The sequence below is a fragment of the Macrobrachium nipponense genome, chromosome 27, assembly GCF_015104395.2.
Source record: "Macrobrachium nipponense isolate FS-2020 chromosome 27, ASM1510439v2, whole genome shotgun sequence".
In the NCBI taxonomy this organism is placed as follows: domain Eukaryota; kingdom Metazoa; phylum Arthropoda; class Malacostraca; order Decapoda; family Palaemonidae; genus Macrobrachium; species Macrobrachium nipponense.
The window spans coordinates 31,230,898-31,258,080 of record NC_087216.1 but is presented as its reverse complement, the minus strand read 5'-3'; the positions used below and the strand labels follow the sequence as shown (position 1 = coordinate 31,258,080).

The 27,183-nt window shown below is 38.4% G+C and overlaps 1 protein-coding gene and 1 long non-coding RNA gene across 3 annotated transcripts in view; one reads left to right on the top strand and one right to left on the bottom strand.

Annotated features, from left to right (window-relative positions):
- LOC135200992 (uncharacterized) overlaps positions 1-24,672 on the bottom strand; it is a 37,277-nt gene extending 12,605 nt beyond the window's left edge. The window contains exon 1 of one of the 2 annotated variants that reach the window (XM_064229794.1): positions 24,599-24,672. In XM_064229794.1, coding sequence (XP_064085864.1) covers positions 24,599-24,657 — 59 coding nt within the window. In that variant the 5' untranslated portion in view covers positions 24,658-24,672. Of the gene's footprint in view, positions 1-9,634; positions 10,020-24,598 lie in introns of those variants that run through there. The other variant, XM_064229792.1, reaches the window with a different exon arrangement.
- LOC135200993 (uncharacterized) overlaps positions 21,983-27,183 on the top strand; it is a 28,103-nt gene continuing 22,902 nt past the window's right edge. Inside the window, exon 1 of the long non-coding RNA XR_010311433.1 lies at positions 21,983-22,120. This is a non-coding gene — a long non-coding RNA (uncharacterized LOC135200993). The remainder of the gene's footprint in view (positions 22,121-27,183) is intronic.

The window sequence follows — 27,183 nt, the reverse complement described above, 5'->3', positions numbered from 1 at the left end:
TACTTTATTTAAGTATGTATAAGTTAAAATTGTAAACAATGAGGCAACATATTCAAGAAAAAAAAAAAAAAAGTCAGAAAACAAGGAAGAAAAACTAAAAATTCACTTATGTATTGTTGTAGTTTACATCTACAAATCTTTGCACATTTATTCAATAATCCAACTTTGCCAATTAAAACCATACTTTCACATTAAGATGATAATCTTAACATGCCACATTAAACACTCAATTTTAAAACAAGAGCTTTAAATTATACACCATTGTAAGACTCATTTGCAATTAACATATAATTTACAAAACCTATAGAACCAATGTTTTAACTCAAAAAGACCCATTTCTACAACCTTGTTAGTAAAACACACTTGCATTACACAAAAATTTACAATGCCTATGGAACCAATATTCTTATTGTGGGTGAAATGTTTCAAGGTCTTTACAAAAACTATATATATGCATTCCTCCTGGGGGGTAGTCAATGACATTTAATTCTCAAAATTGGCATTGCAACTATGGTTATCTTGTTAACTACCACTAGTCCCGTATATCCTCAATACTCTTGTCATTAACTCTTAAGAAAACTAATGCCAACATTGCACATTCAAACGAGGTAGGGATAGGTCACATTTTTGTTAAGACCTAAGGTTTGTGTAGTATATGAACAAATTTTACAGACCCAATGCAGCCCCCTCTGTTTATGGAGAAGGAAGAAATATCTCAAAGCTTTAAAATTTATTTGCTACCCAAAGTTACTAAAGTTTGGAGGATTGAATTAAATATAGAATTTAAGCCTAAGGCCAAGCACTGGAAGCTATGAGGTCATTCACCACTGAAATGGAAATTGACAGTAGTGATATGTTCGTGAAAGGTGTAACAGGAGGAAAACCCCACAGTTGCACTGAATCAACTGTTAAAAGAGGGTGGAAAGATGAAAACAGAGCTGCAGCTGGAGGCATGCTGAAAAGAACTTAAGTAAGGCCTACAGTACACTACATGACACTATCCCCCTACAGAGAAGATAGTCTGTAGGGCTTCCTACAGTATATATATCAACAAAAAAGGTTTTTGTTATAATTTCAACAGCTTCCCAATATCTAACCAATTCAAGAGATTACCATTGACCTTTATTTTTTTCCTGATGTGGCCAAAAAATTGGTCATCTTCTAGAGAGATTTCCACTTGCATAGTTCAGAACTATGCATTTTTATTCCCTTGTCTGTAAAACTGCCATGGTCCTCCTGGTTACATCAATGTTCATGATGAATGGCTTGGGAGGTCGTATGCACCAAGCATGAGTGACTAGAACCTTGGAGACTTACTTTTAAAAGATACTTTTGTAAGAGTACTAATTTTGTTTTATAATTTCATTGTTTACATTTCATTTGCTATCAATCAAATACAGGTATTCTAATTTGTGGAAGTTTGCTCAATAATGTTATAGGTCTTGTAGGTTTGTTTTATGATGTGCGCAGTATGGGGACACTGCAGCTGTACTGGGTTGCCATTTGTCTGTTCTCTACTATAAATAATTCAGCTTACAAACAGAACATTATCTACTTAAATATTGTTCTTATTCTGAGCTTTTTATGGACTACCAAAATTGTTAATTACCAGTACAAGCAAAACAATACTCATGGTAACTTGAAAGGGTAAAAAAGAAAATATAGAATCACGAATGTGGCTAATTGGTGGTTGTGGAAAAGGTGTGGGGGTAGCTTTACTGCGTACTGAATGTACTCTATGGTGTCACAGTGCTCGGGATTCAGTGCTTAACATTATACAATATCCGTGAAGTAAAGAGATTTTCATGCCTAAAATGGATTACAAGTCATTGAGGAAGAGGGGAACTGTGACTGCTGTTGTAATAGAAGATGGGCAGGTACTGGAAACAGTACAGCATCTTGAAGGGACACTGAACTGTGCAGCATGAGTTGAGAGAGCAATGAAAGCAGCTGCAGAATAGACAAGACAGCTGCATAATAGACAAAGAGCTAGATTACAGCTACATAAAAAATATCCCAGCAATAGAACTAAAAATCAAGAGGAGTAAAATGCTAAAACTATGCAGCAGGAACTGGGGTACAGACAACAGATTAAGACTTAATCTGATGGAAGTTCAGGCAGAGATTGCAAGACAGGGAGTGCAGAGAAATCATACAATGATGATGAATTTGAACTTGTTCTAATATAATCTTCATTTACAGAAGTTACAGAAACACTGATTGCATGCAGATACTAATCTAGCCTCTTCATAAAATAAAAATAAAAATTTTTTTGGTCTTACTATGCTGCTATTTATCTCTTCCTGTATTTATGGCATTACCCCTGGTCAATCAATGTTTCAACAATGGACAGGTAGCATGCAGTGCCTTACGATACGTTAAATCAAGGAAAGGTGGGGTAATATATAAGTATAATTACATCTGCTGTTCTTTGCAATAGATGAAATTACAAAAATTTATCTAAAAGCCTTACTTGGCTGTAATGATAACAGATAACTTGTAAAACTACAATGTTTGCATATATGTACAGCAATAGACGATAAAGTTTTATACTTATTTGTTATTTTCAGAATTAACCCTTAATGGACGGATACTTTCTCAGGAGTAGCAATAACAGTTTGGGGTGGTGGATGGATTGATCCCGTAGATAAGGAATATTAAGCACCATCGATTTGGAAGGAATCTGAATCTGGCATGAGAGGTGCCAATACTTCTAGGCATGAGAGGTGCCAATACTTCTATAGCGCATAAATTCACTAATGGCATCTTTTACACTAGGTTAAAATCACAAATCTGACATCTCAGGACTTCAGTTCTGCTTCTGACTTCAAGGGAGAATGTATTGCATCTGTCTCATGACACATTTTTGTACTAATAAAAAAATTTTACCGAATCTTTGTTCTCGGCAAATTTACGTAAACATTTTTCAACAAATATGGTGAAAATTTGAAAAAAAAATATATAAGGTGGTAAAATTTCTGACTGTCTTATGAGAGGCCCCAGCAGGGTATGTAAAAATCAGTCCACGGTTACTGGCAGGGGTTCCGTTCCCAAGGGGGTGCTGATAAGCTAAAACCACCATTAACTGGCAAGTCATGGAACCATAGTGGCGCTGATAACCAGTTACTTATTGGCGCCATAAGCACCCTTATAGCACCAATAACTGGAACTGGCCTGTTATGGCACCAGAAATCACTGATTCTATGGCACTGGACAAGCGCCATAAAAGCGGATTGCCAATACCCGAGTCCGCTGTTAACCGAGCAGTGCCAGTAGTCCCTTTCAACTTCTTGTGGAAGGTAGGGAAAATTTTTAAGAATTCATTTTTCCTTTCATCATGTGCATTTGCATTTCTTCCTCTTTCCATGGATGTGTTTTTCCCTAAATTGGCTGACCTTACAGTTTACCTGGCCTGAGAAGATGCATATTGATTTATGTACCCGTCCATTAAGGGTTAATTATAACCATATGATTTTTCTGCAGATATTCTGCTGTGGTCAAACATCTGTCATTCTGAAATAAATATACTAATACACTGTACTAAATATACTGTACTGTAGCAAAACAATTAACTCTGTACTAACCTAAATATGGCACCACTCATAAACAAATGCCAAATAATAATTGGCATATCATTCCCATCATTCTCTCAGTAAATGTTCTTTACTGACAGAAATAGAATACTGAATAATTGTTCAAACTGAGGGGATGTCACTAACCACAAAAATATTAGTATCACACCTTTGTTACATATTCCCCAACAAACTTCAAAGGAGTAAAACACCAAACGATTTACTGTAATTCTTATATGAATAACCACCTTATCAACACCAACATGCTACAATAAATGAAACTTATTACATATGTATGTTTTATCTCAACATCTCCAACCTGTATTTTTTTATTTGCATTTAATATTCACACTTAATTAACATAAAGGAGAGCTGGCTCAACAATCCCTTCCTAAAAGAATTCCTAGTCCCTTCCTTCACGTTATGACATGGTGATACCATCTTAAATAGAAACATGGGGCCCTTACATAATTTTGCTCCTTTTCTTTAAGCATATTACTGGAATCTATTGCCAGATCTCAAATTCCTCTCCATATGGGGTACTATTATCCACTGAATGAATCTTAAAATTACCTTACAATTTGATTATTGTACCTAATCTTATACATCTACACACAAAAAAAAATATAAATAAAATCAGTTTGCATATATGTACAGTAAACTGTACTGTATACCTACCTGAAGCCACAGTATGAGCATTACAGTCAACTTTGCTCAAGATTTTCCTTCTCCCATTGAAAATACGTTTAGACATAAAATCATAGTTTCAACCTTGGGCATTCATTCAAATGCTGCTATGAAGAGCTTTCCTTTGTGGGTAATAAACAGGAAAGGTAAACCTAGACTGAAGGTAATAACCTGCAAGAACTTCACTTTAAGTTTGGCCCTTAGGAAAGTGGCAACATCTCTAATATTTTCCAGGTTGCTATTAAAAATGGTATGAGTATACCTTCCCTGCTTCCATGACACTGCTCCCACTCATAATCCCATTAATTGGTTTTCCATGACCAAACCTTAATCTTAGTCACATTTACTCTCAACTTTCTCTTCCTACAAACACCTTTTACCTCTTTCACTAGTCTTTTTACTATTCTAGGCAAATTCAGTTTTAACATCTTCAAACTTCAACCGTTACACATTTGCAACCATAAATTTTAATCCCAAAGATCATTAAAACATGCTGCAGTTACATCCATAATCCAACCACAATTATTTGATAAAAGATTTGTAATTTTTCATGGTCTTCAACTTTGAGACTGTGACCCCTTGTTTTTGTCTTTTCCTTATTTCAAACCTACCCATGGGCATACACCTATTCTGGTTTAAAATGAGCCAAGAACAGATACGGAATATAGCTATTTTTAAACTAGGAGTCAACTACTTTGATGCATCTTCCCCAACTATTTGTAAAAGGCATCTTTCCCTGCCTTACCCTTCTCCAAATCCTTCACCTCATGTCATCTAATCATCTGCTACTCTCTTTAACCTTCTAACCCAACCAGATTCTATCCAAGCCCCTTCACTAATTCTCAACACATGTCTACACCACCTCAATCTCATTGCTCTCATCCTATCAGTGATCTTTACCAGTCATCTTTCAATTCCCTCATTATTTTGCCTCTGACAAAGCAACATTCCCAATATCTGGCATGATTCAAAGATATGGCTAGAGTTGTTTCACCATATGCCCTTACAGTTGTCAACCACAATTATCAGCAGAGGGCCTATTCTTTGACCAAAAAGCCTACCTGTAAGGCACTTGTCTGTTTAGTTACCTTTTAAGACATGCAGAACTACAATAATGGCATTCTTACACCTCAACCACAAAGCATCCTGATCAACTCACTTCCCAGAGCAAATTCAAAGCACGAGACAAAATTCAATCTGGACAACAAATCATTTTTTCAAATGTTACTTACATTACTGAAAGGTTACTAATTAGTTTCATATTTTATCTGGTACCATATATCCAAATTCTCTCTAAAGGGAAATTAAGATTAAATACAATTCTGCTAAGTCTGGAATTTTTTAAACAATTTTATTGGAATAACTTAATAGGGATATGATGTTGGGCTGTCATAACAAAATACTTGGGGTGTTGTTAAATATGAGCAGTTAAAAATGTTTAAGCCTTGTGATAAAAGAATAAAAGGCAAAGAAAACCCAACCACTTACAATGCCATACATCAGAATAGTACAAAGAAGCCTCTGAACCTAACCTGGGGTACCAAGTCCTTCTGAACAGATACCCTCTTTCACTGACTACAGCCATGAAATTCATTTACTATTAGTAGTCTTTTTTTCTAAATCAACACCCTTCCATACATATTTCCTGGTTTAGTAAGCAATATTTTGCTCCTACAAATATGACTCTCTCACCTTTACCCTATACTACAAGGTAAAATGATACTCACATCATACTTTCATGATTCATAATCTTTCTACTAAATTCCTTTACCCTCTTTAGGTTACATCCTCAAGCCCCTTCACAAGCTTTATCAGTCCCACACTCCAAACCACTCGCCCCATTACTACAAGACTTTCTGCACTTCAGACAGTATTATTCATGTTAACAATTTTGTTCTTTCCTCTACAAGATCCATTAGCTCATAAAAATTTCCTTCTGCATTTACTCCCCCGTCAATTATTCATTAGTATACTCAGAGATTCTTGCTCAAGTCCTCATCACCCCATTCACAATACTTGCCTTCTTCCTTTTTTCTCAAATTTTTTTTTAACCTGATCACTCAATTTTTTCTACCACCACTTCTAATAATCTGATACACAAATATCTGCATGCTCCCATCCTCAAATTTTACATACTCCTCCCACAAATACATAATTTTTCTAGAGGCCAAGCATTTCAAAATAAAAGAAAAGATTTCTCTAAAGGCCATGTATTTCAAAATAACTAAGTACCTCATACCAAAGACATGCTCAGCCAAAATACAAGGTATGCTGTCCTTTAACCCACAAGGTGTGGCGCAACACTAAAATCGACGCTTTACATGCTGCACTAGGACGACTATTTTCAAATATTGCTGTAAATTTAGTCCCTTCCCTTAGCCTGAGTTGATGTCAACAGTCTCACCAGCCATTCAGCTCATTCCTGACCATAAAAGATGTCAAATTTCTCATAATCATGGGTACAAATATGGCATAATTGTAATCCTTTCGTCAGCCCTGATGGTAGGAACAGGGACGGTTTCATATCCTGAGGTTGTGACATTTATAGATTAATATAAACCTTTATTTTCTAAATTTTGGTAGTAATGGCTTTTGATGATGTTTATTCATTTTCATCAAATAGTGATACCAAGACATATAAGTTTATAATTACTGACAATAGCAATATGGGTTTAAAAGTTATTGTGCATATGTCAGTTAACACACATACAGATTCAACCAATAAATAACAGCTGTATATATTTTGAAATTTTATAAGTGTTTCTTGAATGGCTAAGGAGTAATATTGTCATGAACATTAGAAATTAGCTCAGAATATCCTGCATAAAGCATTTCAAAGCTAATATGCAGTTTTGGAGAAAAGTTTTCTTTCCAAAAAATATTTTTAAATATCAGTCTTCACAGGGTGATTACAACATTAGGTGATGTTAAAAAATTGGCACAGGATATAGGTACGGCAGCCGTATCCCTGACTGCGATAGATATTGGTACGGCAGTGAATTGCGCATGCGTCAATTTCAGACTTCCTGCCGTACAAATAACAGCGTGTATAGTAGGGGTACGTCAGATTCTGTGAGTGGTGCCGTATTGTGTTATTGACTTTCTGCAGATATGGTAGTTAGCTAATCATGCAACAGTTACCGTGCAGTGTTGCTAAGAGCTATAGGTACAGCACTAGAAGGTAAGTGACATTTGTAATAATAGTCGAACTGAATTGTTTCGCTGAACATGTTCAATTCGAAATGTCAAAGTGAAGCAACATACTGTTATCACCAAAGTACCAAAACATTTTGACAGTAAAGGAAAATATGAAAAATCACAATAATACTTAAATATACTTACATTTTGACTATATACATGAAAAATAAAACTAAACTAATCTATCTGTGTACTTCATATCTTCTTTTAATCTCTCTGAACCGTGTAATAAGACATCGGTTTTAGCCGAAAAACAGATGTTTTCAGGTTTCAACAAGCTGAAAAAGCAATAGATGTCTACGATGAGTCAAACTTCCAGAAATTGTATATCCGTAGGTCATGAACGATCGAATCGGCCCCGAAAAGAGCTCCGAAGAGGAGATTCAGAGGTCTTGAAGTACACAGAAACCGTGCTCTGCTGTATTCATGGTAGTAGGGAAAACTACCAAAGTCAATCCTCTGGTAAACGGCCTAATCAATCTTAAGCAATCATCCAAATCAGATCCATTTTAACAGCATGTTTCCCATATTGGACGCACTACTGACTGCTGCACTACCTTACTAGCTAAGCTTCAAATCTTTGAATCTTCTCTTCGGAGCTCTTTTCAGGGCCGATTCGATCGTTCGTAACCTGCGGATATACCATTTCTGGAACTTTGCCTCCTCATAGACGTCTATTGTCTTTTTCAGCTTGTTGAAACCTGAAAACATGTTTTGCCTTCATTTTCTTGCTGTCACTGATATGCCTCAGTCGGTAAACAAGGGTTCGCGCATGCGCAATACACTGCCGTACCAATATCCATCGCAATCAGGGATACGGCTGCCGTACCTATATCCAGTTCGTAAAAAATTAGGACGAAAATATTGGTTCCATTGCTGAAGTTACTAATGCATAATATTGCCGTCATCCTTCAGTGGTAACCCCCATGCACCGCTTGGGATAATAACATTATGAACAAAATGCAGCCTATAATCATAAAATTTCTATTCATTCTGACATTACAATAAGCAATTTTGCAATCTTAACTTATGCCATGTCACTAACAGCAAATTCTATCAAAATTCAGCTGACTATGCATATTGGAATAAAGAGCAGAATACTACCGACAAATGCATCCTCATGAAATAAGGCTTGGCCTCCCATAAGTGGTCTTAGTTCCCCTACATGTCAGTTACCAACCACGTAGGCTTACTTTCTTAGTTCAGCCCGCTAACATTCTAAAGCAGTTGTGATCCACCTAAAGATTAGAGGAGACCTTAGGGGTTCCCATATGCCATTTCGCCTAACACCCTCAACCTCAACCTCGCAGACTACCATGGCCTGATAATCTACCGCAATGGCATCTGGACACACCCTACCACTAACGATATTTACTATTATTCAAATAAAATTCAGCAAACCAATGGATTACTTTCCCGAATTGCATCCGCCCCGTACACCTCAGGCTATACATGATGGTGTACCTTCCTTCTCGGGGATTTCATACCCTATTCGGGGTAGAAGAGTTAAAATTGATCGAGGGGTAGGCAGCGCTCGGTAACTCTCTCGGGTATAGGCTACTTGTTACCATAGGGTTAGAAAACAGAAACATTGTGATAAAATAATATAATTTATGGTTCTTCGCACAACCAGGGACCATTACCCAGCCTAACCACCAAACCCCCACCGGTTCCCCTCCCACCGTCCCAGAAAGTCCCGGGAGCAGCCCTCATCTCACCCCCCCCACATCCCCCCTCCGCCAACACCATGGGTAGACGCGTGCACAGCGTGTTCGTGTCGTCCTCTCATCTAAATTTTGGCGCCCTATAACTAGCAAAATTCGAAACACGTGGGCCTAAACCAATGCCACAAACAACTACTCAACGAGCAATTACATTAATGAATTAATATATAATTTCGAGACAGCAGTGTCTGAAGGCGGCGTTGCCAAGTCTCGCAATAATGGTATTGGGGCCTCTTGATGTTGCATTTGTAGCCGTGAAACTGCCTTTTTGGGAGATTTTACAATTCACCTTCAGGTCAGCTGGTGGCGCCCGCAGTAGCAGGTCACCGATTGCACTACGAACGCACATGGTTTGGCAGGGAGACGCAACATGACGTTGAGGTCTGCACACAAAGTAAAGGTTCAATGACATACTAGACCACTTCACTATTCTCACCACTTTCACAACCTTACCATTTGTCCAGTTTAAGAAATTCTTCGGGCTTCTTGTTCTTCTGCTCGGCTTTCAGCTTAACCGCTTCTTCGTACAGGCCAATTACGAACGTAAATTGCGCTGCTGTGCCTTGTTTAAAGAAATTCCTGGGATCTTTGAGCGCGGTGGCGGCGGCCATCGTGGAAACTCTCAATAACAGCCACAGCACAGACCTCGCTCCAGTCCGGCACACTCAATACTGCCAATCTCTCCAGACACTTTTACACTTTGTTTACAAAGCGTCTCGATAACCTCGTTGCACGGCGGCACTTGAATCCTTCGGCTGTGCAATGCTTTAGCTCTGACTTTGAAATCTAAGAAACTGCTGAGCGTCCTCGTTGAATTTCTATCAGCAATTTGGCGAATAATTTCAGCGGCTCAGATCTGGTAATACTGAAGTCCGGGGACGCCGATCTCGCGATTGGCCGGCGCGTCACCTCAGTTGGGGTGGCGGCCAATAGGAGGCCACCTCCGCTTTTCCCAACCCAATCGCAGAGCGGCTGTTCTAACCGCCAGCCAATGACGGCGTCGGGCCACACCAGGCTCAGGCACATCTGTGGTAAATTTTTGCCCGTGTTAAGGCGGTCTCAACGTGCATGTGGAGTGATAGATTGCAGGGAACATTGCTAAACATCTATGATCACCTCTTACTATGGAAGCCATGTTCGTTCATGAATAGCATAACCGGTTAAAGGCAAAAAATAAAAGTCATTAAGTCCACTCTCAGGCGTGGAGGACCGAGAACAAAGACGACGTCCATTAATACAAACTGAATATTTTCCTTTGAGGTTAATAGATTGGTTTAGCCATGTGGGTTCCGCCCCTCCTCCCACGCCAGCCTCAGCAAGCAGGGCAAACGTTTCTTCAAGGACAGGCAGAGGAACATTTGTGGCAGATATTACAACGTTTGGCAGAGGTGTTGGGGAAGAGGCCGCATTGACGCTCTCACTCTCCCATTGCTTTGTTGACTCTCTCTCTCTCTCTCTCTCTCTCTCTCTCTCTCTCTCTCTCTCTCTCTCTCTCTCTCTCTCTCTCTCTCTCTCTCTCTCTCTCTCTGTTTAACTTTATGACTGATGAAACGTCATCAAGTGATTATTGCATTTACAATCTTTTGCGGTTACTGATGATTCGTGCAACTAAAGTTTAAAATTCATTAATAATGCATCAACGGGAAGACACTATGTAGGAGAAAAGAATCACTTTAAACGTCGGTGCCTCATAGAGGGCAAGTTTCAAGCTTTGACTTTCCGCGTCTTGGCCAATATTTTAGGAGTGAAGAGTGCTGCATTCATACCCTTATCTACCTCGGCTGCGACCCACCACAGCCAGACTACTATCAGATACCCAATCTGGTCAACAGAAGCACGAAGTTGACAAAAAAATACTCCCGATAACTCTATCGATCATACGATATATGTGTGTGTATATATATATATATATATATATATATATATATATATATATATATTATATATATATATATATATTGAAACCGCCCAAAAAATTCTGCGACAGCTTTTCTTCATCTAGCAAATTGATTCTCTTTCCGATTTTTCTTTCTTTCTGATTCACAACCTCCTTTCTTTTTAAAGGCATTATCAATTTCTTCGTCGCAGTCAACCCCATCGGCTCCAGTCCCGTCGGTCCTGGGCTAGGAAAGGTCATTGGTTTGGCCGTCCCTGTTGCCCTTTGCACTTAAAAAAAATGAATGGTCGGTAGAACACACGCGCTATATTTGTGTGTATGTGCGCCAGAACTGTAGTTTCATAATGTAACCCCGTTCAAATATTCTTTATTATTCAGTATTTATCATTTGAATGTAAATGAGTCAGACAATTCAAGGCACACGACGTCCATTATGGCAAAGAGCAAATAGACTAATACATTAATATAAAAAAAAGGCGAGAAGAGAATGCTCGCTAAAGTTTCAGAAATGTTATTATGCGTCGTACTTAGTGTAGCTGGTTGTAGGATGCGCGTTTGGTGTCAGCATAACACATCCTCGCTAGACCGATAAGAGCTTAGAGACAATTTATTTTTTATTTTTATTTTGTCCAAATGTCAGTTGTCGTTTATTCAGTTTCATGTGTATGATGGTTGTATATATATATATATATATATATATATATATATATATATATATATATATATATATATATTAATTTGGTCTGGACATTCTAATTTTTGGTTGGTTACAAAGCCCAGCTGACACTCACACGTACGTTCTCACATAAACGAACCCAAGCTATCACCATTTCCCTTTACGGAACTTCCGTAATTTCAGCTGTCAAAAGCTGACGCATGGCGAAGTGTCACGTTCTTGGATATATATACAGCTTTCACTTGCTCAATTTGAATTTAGTAATTACTCAATGCTTGCATATTTCATGAGTTTTCTAAACAAATCAAGTCTAAGGGAAAGATGGCAATTTCTTTCTCTCGGCAAAAGCACAATGAACATTGATATTTGTGTTAATACATGTTCATGGTGTGTGTGTCTGTGCGCGCGTGGAGTAGGCTGACTGAATTTATAGGAGGCGTGCTCGTCAACAGAATGGAAACCTAAACGAATTCCTGGTGTCTGTCTACATGACCCTCAAGCTGACAACAGCTTGGCCCCCTGTCTTTAGAGAATTTTAAAGTCTATGTTAAAAACACTGATTGTTTGTACCTATTGTTTTATTGCTTTATAAAAAAAAAAAACTCAAATATAGAGATTCTCCGTTAGCTTCCTCATAGTAGCGGTAGTAATTTTCACTTATATAGTGCAGTTTATAGTCATGAGAGTATTGAATTCCTTGGTGAGAGGTGGAGGGAAATTATTTTTGGTAAATGTTTGTGTAAATATGAATATTTCAGTCGTAAGTGAAGAAATGTAACGTGAAGGGATATATAATGGGGGCTACTACCAGCAGAATAGCTAATGCCGAGTTGATATACACTATATACATACACACATATATATATATATATCTATATATACACACACACACAGAAAACAGAATGAAAGCAATGTTGTTCCTAATAAAACCAAGTATGAATTCTCTGTCGCGTTCACCTAACTGCTGAGACAAAGACAAACGTTCTCTGCAAGTAAATTCCACACCACCATCGTTTTCGTGCACCTGCAGTGTAGGCTTATGTGCATTTTATCAGTCCCATAACACACTTTAGGTCATCCACCTATACGTTCCGCGTGCTCTGGCCGTTCTTTAATGCCGAGGCCTTTCCTAGGAGGTTTAATATGCTACCTCCTTGAGGCATATCCATGCCAACGCTTCCTAGGTTACTGTACTACAAGATCATCTTCCAACCAATCTCCCCGCATGTCTAAACACCTTCAAAACATTATTATTATTATTATTATTATTATTATTATTATTATTATTATATTATTATTATTATTATTATTATTATTATGTAAAGTATATAAATTTAGCCTGTTCTTATGGAACAAGCTTACAAGGGCCATGACTTGAAAGTCAAGCTTCTACCATTATTCTTCTCTGGATACATACATCAAAATTCATCTCACCAGCTCCCATCTTTGGTTTCATTTGCAATCAACGCTTATGATTTACATTCCATCTTTTAATTCTTATGACCCTTCACTTCGAAGCCTTTTTTTACAGAATACTGTACAGTTCCCTTTTCCTGCCCGTTATGATTCATTGCTGCTGCCTGCTGTAATATTTTGGACTCACCTACCTGCGCGATCAGCTAGTCGCCATGTTAACCAGTAACACTACCTATTATTGTTAACCAATAACACTACCTATTATCTAGAACTTGGAATAGACATCGGAGGTCTGATGCAGGTGGCAACGCGTCATGATATGGCTAGGAAACCAAGAGAACATGTAACCTTTCCCTCGCTGACATAACCTTTCATATTTCATCAGTATTTTCAAACGCTTTTCACCAGTCTGTGACTTCTCGCCAGCTGTTATAATTCAGTAACGCGTCAGCTACAAACATCAGTCACTCAGCATTCATTCACATCCGCTTTTCTCTCTCAAACATCGCTTGCCTAGATCTCTGGTCCTTTCTTTCACTTCTTGCATCGCTCCATTCAAATGCAAAACCATAAACAGCCGTGAACCCACAACATACCTTATCTGAGATCAAGTATTGCACCAAACCAGTCGCCCTCCCTTCCACTTACATAGAGAGAGAGAGAGCAAAGCGCTCTCTCTCTCTCTCTCTCTCTCTCTCTCTATCTATATATATATTAATTATATATATGTGTGTGTGTGTGTGTGTGTGTGTATATGTATGTATGTATGTATGCATGTATACCTACTGTATTTTCTCTTAATGTTTCGAAAGGTAAGCTACATCGCGGTGTTTAAGATTAAACAACCGACTTTGTTATTGAGTCGCTGGTCATTTCCCAAAGGATTATGATCCCGAATAACTTCATTCTGTTTTTTCCTAACTCTCGCACTGACCGAGCCAAGAGTGTCTTATTTATTCGTCTGTCTCCTCACAACAGCAAATGCACTTAAGAATAATGTTTCAGCTGAAACGCAGAAAAGTTGCCAATTTGCCTAATAGCACTTGGGTTCTTTCACTGAAAGAGGGGCATTCGCTGAGAATAGTTGTCAAATTCAGTTAGTATTGAATTTTTGCATCATTTGCTCGGTAATAGTTGGTGCCTTTTTCTACTCTGATTTCCTTAAGTGCTTATGTTCAATAAACAATGATTATTTTTTCATATATGTCTTTCCTACTCTTAACGCGATTCAATGTTCGTAAGCCTGGAAGAGACGGCACTGACCTGAAATTTATGTGCAACATGCTTGTGCAATTGCATAAGCGAGTGCTCTCTTCACGTCAAAGCCCCAATACCTTTGTAACAGTCATTCAATCCAGATAGATATTATTCGTTCATTCAATTAGTGAAAGGGAAAAGACAAATATGAATCCAAACCCCAGACTGGATTGACGCAACTGCCCTACGGAAATTCCTTTCCGTTGCTCTAATCGACGTCTTTCACTCGGAACAAAGCGTGTTCATTAACACACCTACGAGGCACGTCGACAGACAACACAAAAAATTCAACGAGATGCTGTATGAGACCTACGACTCGGGCTCGATCGACTCCAATCCATCGAGCGATTCCCGGCAAAATAGATGACGTGTTATCCAAGTTCGTGATTCTATGATTCACGCTATCCAGTTTCTGCGAGAAAAGGACATCGCTTCAGCAGCAGGAGGAGTGCGTTCGAGGGATATACTTCTTAGGCCGAGTAGCTCGACGACATAGATTTAGCCAGCCTTATGCTGGCACAGGCTCTTGCTTTACAGCAGGCCGTAACATCCGAGTAGCTCACTGAAGGCTCGTGTGGATACCAAGTCAGTAACTCGAGTAGCTCACTGAAGGCTCGTGTTGACTGTTGATACCAAGTCAGTGACTTAAGGTGTTTATAGTCGTTGAATAGTACTAGTAGTTTTGGTCAAGATTGTCTTTTGCTGTAACTGGTTTACACCCAAAGTGCACGCCTGGTAACTTACTTGCTTCTTTTACGCAAACTGGTTGTCAGGAAGAAGATGTAAGTTTGCGAAGAAATATGTAATCTTGCAATGGAAAATGCTGAGTAATTTGTGGCACGGAGTCTACATTTAAGAAGCATTAAGATAATCCCAAACACACTAGTCTCTCTCTCTCTCTCTCTCTCTCTCTCTCTCTCGTTGCACAGTTACAAGTGCACAACCGAGTACCCATTTTTAGATGCATGATCTCCTTGTTTAGAATGTAACATTTAACAAAATGAAAAAAAAAAACTAACTCCGTACTGTGTCTATATATTCATCATTAAGATGTGTCACAGCGCCTTATTAATAACTCGAATCTTCGCTCACGCGTGGATTGGCGACCAGAGCTTCCATGCAGCCAAAAGCGCGTACACAGACGCACATAAACATCGGCCAACGATTTAAGGTATGCAACCTTGTAAACACGCGGCTACCTGTTCATTCATAGCTCTCCTGTGAGACCAACATGTGTCTGATGGCACCTCTGCTGCCTCTACATTGGCTGACACACCCAGAATAATCCAGGGAATCTCTGTGACAGAATAGCTGGCATTTCATACGAGATGAAATCCACCCCCACATCTCTCTCTCTCTCTCTCTCTCTCTCTCTCTCTCTCTCTCTCTCTCTCTCTCATGCGGTCGGCAGTCTTAAGCTGATTACAGCTTTAAAATCATACACCTGCCCCAAATGCATTTATGCGCCAAAGTTGGAGAAAATGCCTTCCTGTGAAACATTGTCAAAGGAAAAGAAGAGAATGACTAATATCAGCAGTGACCGATTTCATTCATCGTGCAGCATTCTCTTTCGTCATTGCTGTTAAAAAATATTTGTTCATGCATTCAGGATATTTCCGGGATCAGCCACCATTAACTGAACGGTCCACGTGGATTTATTTAGTTCTGAAAAAAAAACCAGAAGAAACTGAAGTGCAGACACTAGAACCAAACTTCTTCAACCGACAATAAATTAATCAAAGAAAACAGAGAGAAGAACAGCAATTTCAAATAGAATACCTAGCAACTTCTTTAAAGAACTTTATGAAGGAATTCAGGGCACATGCAATATCTGAATAAGGTACAATAAAAGAAGCCGGCTTCCTCGACTACCAGGGACATAATACTGCTATAAAAAATAAAAAAGTTCTTGTCGGAAAGGTGATAATGACCATCATCACTTTGGCTCTCTGAAGGAAAAGTTTCATTTGATATATTTATATTTCTATCTTTTTAGCTATTAATTCCTTAATTTATCTTTTGTGATAATGACAGATCTCTTCTTCCGGTAGCTTCCGTCAAATAAACACTTTATTCTTTGGAAGCTTGAATTTTAAGTCAATGGTCCTTGTTGGCTTGTTCCATTTGGATAGGGTTCAAACTTCTGAATAATATAATGATAATAATAATAATAAAGTGCAATACATGTAAAATTTTATTCATTCTCATTAAAAAAAACCAGTTCCCCACAAATGGCGGTGTGTTCAGATAGAGGAAGAGAAGAAGAGATTTCATTGTCTCTTCCACATTTCAACTCACGCAAATATCGCTATCGGATTTAATCTAATCTAATCAATACCACCCATAGCGATGTGAATGAGACTTTCGCAACAGGTGGCTGATATGAATGGAATCATTTCGCACTGCACGCAGTTGACATGTTCTAATGCACGCATATGTATAAACACACATTCACTCACGCCCACACAAACAAAACAAACACAGCCACGATTGCAGCGATTAAAGCGAGAATGTGACAGCGGCTATTGTATGAGTATGTGTGTATGTGTGTGTGTGGAATGTGATGAATGTGTAAATAAAGGCAAATGCCACGAAGGAAAAGGTGAAACAACCGAGTGGTTGCCAGGTCTTTTGACACAGTCCTTTACTAGCCGGACCGTGTGTCGAAAGTTCTAGCAACAACTCCGTTGTTTCACTTTTCCTTCGTGGCATTTGCCTATATATATATATATATATATATATATATATAATATATATATATATATGTATATATATATATATATATGTGTGTGTGTGTGTGTGTGTGTGTGTGTGTGTTTAATCGCGAGCGTGTTCACACCATACATTCGTATCTTTCTAATTCTTACCCTCTCCCTAATTCCCAGTATTTTTGAACTGTGGACTTATTAGCAACCTACTGATACCCATTCTCTCCACAGGAGAGCACATTCTTGTTGCATTCTGATCCATCTTTTCTCCTGTTTGCGTATCTCTATTTAAATTTTCTCTTTCTTTCGCTTCTTTCTATGCCATTAGCAATACACAGCTAATCATCTCTACAGCAGACCTTGTTTTTTACAGTTGCATTAAACATCCACACTACACTTCTATAAAGGAGAGTTAGCTCAACAATCCCTTCATATTTCCCAACCTTGGCTTCCATGCACACTTCAAACACCTCTCTAATCAACTTTTATTTCAGCCTCCCTTCATCCAATGCATCTATTACCAATTATTCTTTACGAAACATCTGCCTCCATTCTTATTTACTTTACAAAATTAGTTCCTGTGGTCTTCAGCAATATTTTTTTGGCAACAGCATCCCACCAAAGCTGACTCACCACCTGGTACACAATTCATCGCTTAGGTCAACAGATGGGGAATGAAATTTTTTATGGAATGCGCTAACCTTTAGTCAGGCAGACGGAGGTTGCTGTGGTGATTATAACAAAGTTGTACTTGAAATTAATCGTATAAATTTTAACTGGGACCAGTGCTTTTCGAAACTGAGATTCACTTCTTAAACTGTAGGAGTACCGGACTGCTACGATTGCCTATTGACACAAATACTAAACTACTGCGCATTTTCAGTTTAATTGCTATGTCAATTTAGATTTCATAACTTCTGAAAGGAACTGAACATAATGTTCAGTATTTCTGATCTGCAAACAGAGCCCTGAAAAATCCATTAACATAGCAATTTCCAGCCAGTTTAGTGAAATTTCTGAGGCATTACTGTACATATGCACTTGCATGAGAGAGAGAGAGAGAGAGAGCGCTGATGTAGCTCGCCACAAGTCAAGGTACAGTCCGACCTCTGCAAGTTCACCTTGTTTGACAAGTGATAACTATTGAGCAATAAAGACAAGTAAAAAGTGTATTTAAACTGAATTCTCTCTCTCTCTTTATATATATATATATATATATATATATATATATATATGTGTGTGTGTGTGTGTGTGTGTGTGTGTGTGTGTGTGTGTGTGTGTGTGTGGTAAATGTGAGTGTAGGCATGTACACGCATAATGACTTATAGACAGGCTATTACTTAGCCTCAACTCAGCACGTAAATCCCTACGGAGTAGGAAAACATTTTCTCTTCTTTCCTCGCCTTTTAATGGGAGATGATTACGAGGCCTTGTCAACTAATGTTTTCTGCTATATGGTTCTCTTCATATAATTACTTATTGTGGTTATCATTATACGCTTATGTTATAGTCATCTTAACTGTAGCTAGTTTAGTTGTTGTTCTCCCTCTTCTTTTAATTATTATCCGAGTTCCATTCTGAGCCAGTCAACATTTTGCGCTGAATGCACGAAATAAAAGGAAAGCTCAATGCCATCACTATCACTCATCTTTTGTTCCACCCGGAGCTGCGTTGCTTGTTGGGGTCCCGTGGGAGGGCTTGAGCCGAGGGGAGGGGGATGGGTGGGCTTGGGGATGGATGGGGGTGGGGTGAGACATGGCTGCTTCCGCCTGCTTCATCACATTGTTCAGAACGTTGATGATGAATCCTACCTGGCGGATTCTACTTAGAATTATCAACACCTCAACGTCAGTTCTGAGAAGGATTTAATGCTTTTATGAAGCAGTTAGACATGGAAACCGGAAAGTGCGGCGGAAGGATTTTTACCTTAGGTAAATTATTCCCTTAGTCTTCCACGGCTACGTCAACACGCGCGCGCGCACGCACGCACACACTCACTCACATGTTAGCACGCACGTACACACTCACGCACTCTCACAGATGTGAAGTTAAATGACTTTCTGCCTGGACTAAGCGGAAACAGTACGGTAGCTATTTTATTATTTACGTACGCACTCACAGTCAACCGCTTCAGATCTGTCTTACCGTATAAAATGAATCTTGGGGGATAATCGCGATTTGATTTCAACTATTCCTCACCATCCCCTTCAAAACTTGCGTAAATAGTTCGTCTTTTAGAACTGTCGCTCATTTAAGAGACACTGGGAGCTCTGTTACATCTTTTATCATTTCGCAAGTTCAATAGTCTCCAGTCCCGAAGAGAGAAAGAACAGAAAAATATATTAACATTTCTCGTATATAATATATATATATATATATATATTATATATATATTATAATATATATAGATGATACATTATATACACTATTTGTATTTGTGTGTCCCAATTGATTACTATGGTTAGTCGAGAGAAAACTTCCCTCTAAATGCAAATGCACCAATTTTCAACTACACAAAATGAGGACAAAAGCAAATTACAGTCACTAACCCAATTTTTACAAATTTATTGAGAGAGAGAGAGAGAGAGAGAGAGAGCGCACCCGCTGTTAGTTTTGCCTTATCCTTTTAATCTTTTAGTCCCTCGTTCCTTTTACCATCAAGCCGTTGAATGGCTTCCCTTGCAGTAGTACTAACGCCGATGCTTGCGTTTAGTTTCAGAGAAGCTCTAATGCGACTTTACATAGCTATGCATAAGCTCTTTACTGTTTATGACTTGCATTGCTGCTTTTATATTACAGTGGTTTTTATAGCTTACTATTTACCTTTCATTTCTATATTTTATGGTTTCTCTTTCCACATGTATGCATTCTATTCTGTGGACGACTACTCTTGTAGACTTACCCAGTACGAGTGCTCATTTATCCTTTAATAATGAGAATGATAATTGATAATCGACTTCATGAACTATTACTCATGTGGTCTGTCTTAATACTCTTCAAAATTCTTTATAGTTATTATAAAAATGGTAGATAATTATAGGCCTACTACCCGTATTTAAAACCACTGGCAGAATGACACTAGGGCTACTTGATCAAAGCAATCTCTTTTGACTTAATGGCTCCAAATTATTGCAAGACAGATATGAAGCCACCAAGAAATCTGGCATAGCAAAAGGCTCATATATGTTTTCGTCACCTTCATGTTCTGTGATTATTGCGTCAAAACCAGAGAAAAATAAATATCAGGGACTTTAAATTGACCTGTGAGCTTTAAAGGGGTTAAGGTCAAAGTTATTTGTGGATAAATAATCGCAAATCCCCGAGGCAGATACCTTTTAACTTTAAATCCGGTGGAAATAAATGTCATTTAAAAAAAAAAAACAAAGTCAAGTTGATATCTTGGTCACCCAGCAACCAAGTTTCATCAACACAAGAGTAAAATGAAATGTTTTTCTTTTAATCAAATTTAAACCTTTAACTTGACCTATGACCTTAAAAAGCTAATTTGGTAAAAATATTTGGTAGAAAATTCATCATCAAAATAGGAGAAAAATAAATTGTTTACCTTTAATGAACGTGTGACCTTGAAAAGTGGACGAAGTTCAAACACATTGAGGGGAAGCGCCAATTTCTTGGTATAACATGCCGCGTTTTATCACACCCGAATGAAAATTAAATGTTCACCTTTAAAACTATATGTAACGTTGAAAATTAGGCCCAAGTCAAAAGACTCCAACAATACCTTTACCCCTTAGCGTCGATTTCTGAAGAGCAGGTTATAACAAATAAAAAAATAAATTCTAACGTATTTGTTCAACAAGTACATTTTCCTTTGCTCAAGGAAAAGCCAAGTTGAGATATTTGGATGCGGCCGAGTAAAAACGATTTATTTTCATGGTAGTTAATGACCTTCCCTGTAAATATGTTCTTTATGAAATGTTTACCAATCTCATTATTACTTTTATGGTTACGTAAGTAACTCTTGTCATTTTTCCATATTTCTTTCTTAACATATTTAGACCTAGTAGTACATTAAGTTCTGCTTTGATGCAAAGTTTTATCCTCCATGACATGGTATGGTACTAAAGGAATGGCTAATAATATTCATAATTAAATGAAAATCTTAAGCCTGAACGTGGCTAAAACCAATGATGCCCTTCCTTATAAAGTTCGCTGAGACTGCTGCATGTATCTATTCCCGCCAAAAGTGGGAGAGAGAAAGTAGCTACCCTGGGAATTACTACTAAATTTAGGTGATTGCTCGAGACCAAAGCGTTTCCGATACAGCTTACCTACCTAGTTCCTTTTAATTGATGCTTCGTGTTCATTTTGATCTTTCAAAAGAATAAGTCATAATCACGAGAGAAGAGAAGAAAACTAGTTTGCCGTATTAACATGTGCGTATGCTAGTGTATATACCCAACCGCCCAATATTATGGAGATATTCAAGCTTATCGAGACAGCCGGATGATACACATACCATCCCAAAGCTCGGGCCAAGATATCACCATTCATGTTACTTATGTAGGTGCCAATGGTTAGAAAAGCTGACCCCGGAATGGACGACGGCAAGTCTAGACGTAGACATTATCACTCGTAGGGTATTGCCAGGTATGTCATTGTTAAGTTTTCCCTTTCACAAATCAAAGACATGGGTGGCAGAAATTAACTGGAGGTGATGATGAAGAGACAATCGTTGTTACACACAGAAAAATAAGTACATGGATATACATTCAAAGAGGGTAAATATCTGGGGATGTTATTTGTATACCAGTACTGCATAGTTCGGTGGCCTCCCACCAGGGCGGCGCTGCAGTCTTGCGGCCATCTTTAAAAGTCTGGTAATCGTCCAAGTTGAACAGAGGTTTAGTGTGTGCTTGTGAGTTGTTGTTTTCCTGATTGCAATAATAGCACGATGTGCGGCTTATAGTTGACAAAATAGGAAAAAACAAGTCTTCTAGAGAAAATGAGATAACATTTCACAGGTAAACGTAGCACAATTCGTAGAATTTATTTATCCTTAATTTTGCGCCTAGTCAGATAGCTGTAGATCCGCTTTCTCTCTGTAACATGTCTCATAATATGTTCTGCATATTATCGTGGCACATAAACGTAGCGGTAATATAATTTCATATCAGAATATCATCAATATGTACATGCCACATGATATAAAGTAAGAACGATGTTGATGGCTATTAAAAATGCCTGTATGTCAACCAGTCTCTTCTTTTAAACATGTTACTGTGATGCATGAGGACGTCTGCTATATTTTGTCAGTCATTATGTATTATCTGTAGTATGCTTGTAGGCTTGTATGATACTGTCTATGCCATAATTTTTTTTTCCTTTTTTTGGGCAACAAAGGCAATGTTAGGGTTGTTTAACAAAATGCATACCACCAGACTTGTTTTCTCGACGTAATTCCGAAACGTCACACTTGATGAGAGCGTTCCAGGACGACGTAAACAACTCCTATTATTCGACTTTAAGTTAAAATAGCTGTATATTTTTATTTGTAGCAAATCCTTTCTGTGTCAACATGTCATACTTTCAACATGGCAACTTCAGTTTTGAAATCCCAACTTCATTAATCTCATATACGCCACATCATATAAAGTGATAAAAACGAGCTTATCTGTTATTGAAATGGCTTGGCAGTAAGCAGCTGCGTAGGATGTCAACAAGTCCCGTCTTTTAAACATGTAACCGTGAAAGTGTTTTAGGACGACTTTACCAAATCCTAGAAAAGAACTTCTATTACTCTAATCGAAGTGAAAAAAAATATTCGTATTTTTATGTGTAACAAACCTTGGTTTAATCTATTTTTTCATCAAACCAAATGCCTCATAGATTGGCGATAGCAACAAAATAAAATTTGGCAACTTCGGCTAGACCTATGCCCTCAAATTTCATTTGGTAAGGTGATATATCATTTAAACCTACCCCTTTCTCTAAGCACAAATTGTTTTCGAATATATAAAAATCATTGCTTCATTGTAAAAGTTATCGAACAATCACGACAGGGAAAAATAGCCTTTAAGAATGGTAACAGCAAGGAAAATAATCTTAACCTAGCAAGTGCTAGCTTATGCCTACGGATTCTACATGTTAAGTATTCCAAGTAAGGCACAGTTACTTTATGGCATTCCTTACTTAATTAACTATTCTATCTCAGTATCGTTCTAAAACCAAAGTCTTTAAAATGGAAAGAAATGACTGTTAGCTTTTTCTTTCGTCGATTTTGTTAACAAATATTTCAAACTATACTACAGATTAGATTGCAAACTTCTTTACTTCAGCTACAATTAGGCTCAGAATATAGATATTTCGAAATATATTTTACATTGCTGGTTAATTTACCAATATAAAATAACAATTCTAAAAATAATTAAACAAGAGAGAGAGAGAGAGAGAGAGAGAGAGAGAGAGAGAGAGAGAGAGAGAGAGAGAGAGAGAGAGAACGCAAAACTGCTCTAGTGCTTCGTCTCACAGCATAGTAGTACTATGAGGTCACAAGCTCGGCACTCGGCAGAGAGTTCGTCACTCCATGTTATTGACGCTGTATGCACACACTGCGTCTTAATCCCTTACAGATGATGCGACTAGTACTTTGAAAGTTTTCTAAAAACTGGGCAGGCTGAATAAGATCTGGAAATTAAGTAGACTGAAGTTACATGCAAAGGTAGTTATATAGTATGAGTCAATTACGATCTGTACTGCTCTACGGACACGACTCATGGTATGACAATGAAACTATAATCTAACGGACTTGTCGGATGGAGAAGTATTAGGGGTCGGGTGGCAGAATGGAGTGAGATGTTATATCATTGAAAGGAAAAATATTGACGTTCCTCCTGTGGACACCAAAAGGAGGCTCGAGATGATTGGAGATTTAAGTAAATCAAATACAAAGAACGGATTAGTGGCCTTGATTACATTTACAGCCATATTTCCACCTCTTACTCTTCAGTTTTAAACATCTTTCTTAACTTTCGTTGCAACCAAATAATAAGTGATCATAATTATATATCTCCTGCTACTAATCTTATCATCATTACATCAATAAACGTCCCCTTCCTTCTACTCAGTAGTACAATAACAAATAATCTTGCAAACTCTTTCTCACCACTTTCCCAAGTATTATGAATATCCATCTAAATATATTACCAAAAAGACTCATGCTACCTCTTTACTGTCATATAATTTTGCAATTGAATCCGCCTAGCACAACCACCCTCTGATATCCCCCACAACGCAAAGTCACATTCATTAAATATTTAAATATTCGATTTCACTTTTAACACTTTTCCATTTCTGGACCATAAACTATCAAGTATTCAAGCCTTTCCCCAGCCGCACTTAGTCTTACCCAAACATTTCTCTCTAAGTCGCCCGTCCCCAGAGTCTTGCTAAGAAAATACAAGCACTACCCATCATGCCCCAGCTCTACATCGTTCAGCTACCTTAGACAGTTGGTGGAAACTGAGGAAATGCCTCCCCCGGCCGCCATCGATTTCTCCATACTTCCGTGTTGGTATCTGTATCGGAATGTGTGATATCGAGTGTCACAGAGGTCAGAACTGATCTGCCACCTGCTTTAAAATGATGTGCGAATTAGCCGTGACTTGTTGCAGAATTGAAAGGTTCATTGTTTGGGTTACAACCTTGTGTATCCTCACAAGTGTTCGACCGTCTATCGTCGTTAGTCGAAATGAATCGTTTATAATTGTTCGCATTGCATTGCTTTCTTGTTTCCGCTAATCGACCTTGTATCGAAACATTGCCTATGTAACTCGACATTGCGCCGTGGAAATGTTGTTACCGTACTACTGGGTCGTCTTGTATTACATCATTGTTAAAGAGACTAGACATCCGTATTGTATAAAATTCAACATTTATAACCCCTAACAAATATTTTCTCAACAATTTCTTCCAGGGAACCAGTACGGACCAATACTCCAATTTTACTTTCTACCATGTTGATTTCCGAAATAAAGTGACATGGCTACAAAACTGAAACAGAGCTGCTTGGTCACAATAAAAACAAGGAGGAGCCGGAAGCAATTAAATCAGAATAGAATAAAAAAACGAACGGCGCGACCACAATAAAGAGAAAAAGCACCAGGAACCAATTAAATCAGAATACTACAATGTATGTCATCCCACGCCGAGCAACAGGACAGTATCGCCGAGATGTGCCTTCTTATCTTTCTTGATTTATTTAACTCACGTACGTCCGCGCAAATCACAGCCAAGCTCAGAATCACAGGTATCCAAGCTTGAATCGAAACAAGAAGTACAAACTTCTAGAGAATTGAGAGAATTACTGTATCTTAATCGCTATTATCAACATCATTCCTTTAATAGACCCATGAAAGGTAGGTTGGGAATAGATTTTCATGAGAGTGAGAGAGAGAGAGAGAGAGAGAGAGAGAGAGAGAGAGAGAGAGAGAGAGAGAGAGCCATTTATGTTGCTTATTTGCTGCCAAGCACACATTCATATTCACATGCACGTTCATACGTGTGTCAAAATATGTCAGCACGCATGTTCTGTAAATGCATGTACGCATGTCTGGGTGCACTACGCTTGTAGCAGCATTGGCAGATAAATCATTAGAGAGAGAGAGAGAGAGAGAGAGAGAGAGAGAGAGAGAGAGAGAGAGAGTTACGTGGGAGATGACTGAAGCACTTCATAAGAGAGAAAGACCCAAAGAACGCAGATTTATATTCTATATTGAAAGGGAAAAGGGGAACAAACAAAGGGAAGAGGGGAAATATACTGCGAGGGGAAGGCATCTCATCGAACACAAGGCGAAGGAGAAGAATTAGAAGATGAAGAAGAATTAGACGATGGGATGATAGGAGGAAGGGTGAATTGATGCAGTCGGAGTGTGTCTGTGTGGCTTACGTGCCCGTCTTATGCCAGCAGTTCGGGTTTGCACATACGTACGTCATACATTCATATATACACGCATACACACGGCCGCGCAAGCACAAACACTGGAAACTTCCATCATTTGGAAATTCATATATGCCCGGTTACAGATCGGGAATGTATGTAGTCCTGGCTATATTATCGAAAAATAGGCTGCAATTAAGCGATATTGATAAAAAAGAGTAGCACAGGAGTTTCAGCGGTAAGTTTTGCTACGGGTTATAATTTTGCTACGGAGAATCAATGGGAATGCTCTCTGCACGGCAACCATATTCAGATATTCTGAATGACAACGACAGGTAAATCTGCAGCCTCGTAGTGTTGATCTCTCCTCTCTCACGTTAGCTGTGTAGTAGTGCCATTTCCCATGTAAGCAACATTTACGCTGCGTACAATGTTCGCATCTCACCCTCCTATGTGGTTTACCTTGTTGGATCTTTTCGAGTTACTTAGCCTTTCTGCCTCGAATTTCCTGGCCTAATAATCTCTCGACTTTCATTACAGATCAAGATTTTTAAGCCAGCTGGACACGAATAGTATTTTTTAAAAAATAATTCATAAAACATCATAAACTGAAGGCTTTCAAGATAAGAGATGAAGAAAATGCTTGTTTTTACCCATATCAACTCTGCGGGAAACCAATTACCGTTACACTCTGCTCAAATAACTGTCAGTTCAGGGTTAAGTCTCCCGTTTAAACTGTCATTGTGACAGAAATAGATGTAGTGAAGTACGCACCGGCAGCGCCTCTCGTATACAAGATCAAAAGACTATGTCCCCCTCCCCCACCATCCCTTACCTGGTCACCGCCTCCCAACCGCTGATACCGAGCTTGTTTGATTGTTTACTTGTTCTTTCAAGATAACAAAGAAGTCTTACATAAAACCGATGCTCGAAGTAGGGGTCACGTGGTCCTACTCTTCCTCACCATTGAGAGCCAATTAATGGGAATGTCTTTCTCTCCCTTTCTGATCGCCTAAACCCGCTTATAGTGTACACCGGTCTTGTTCATACTGTGTTTCAAACCTCCGCAGCAACTTTTAGGCATCAGGATTATAGATTTGCAAATGAGAGCTCAGTATGTAATTGATCAGCCGATGTTTACTTTACAGT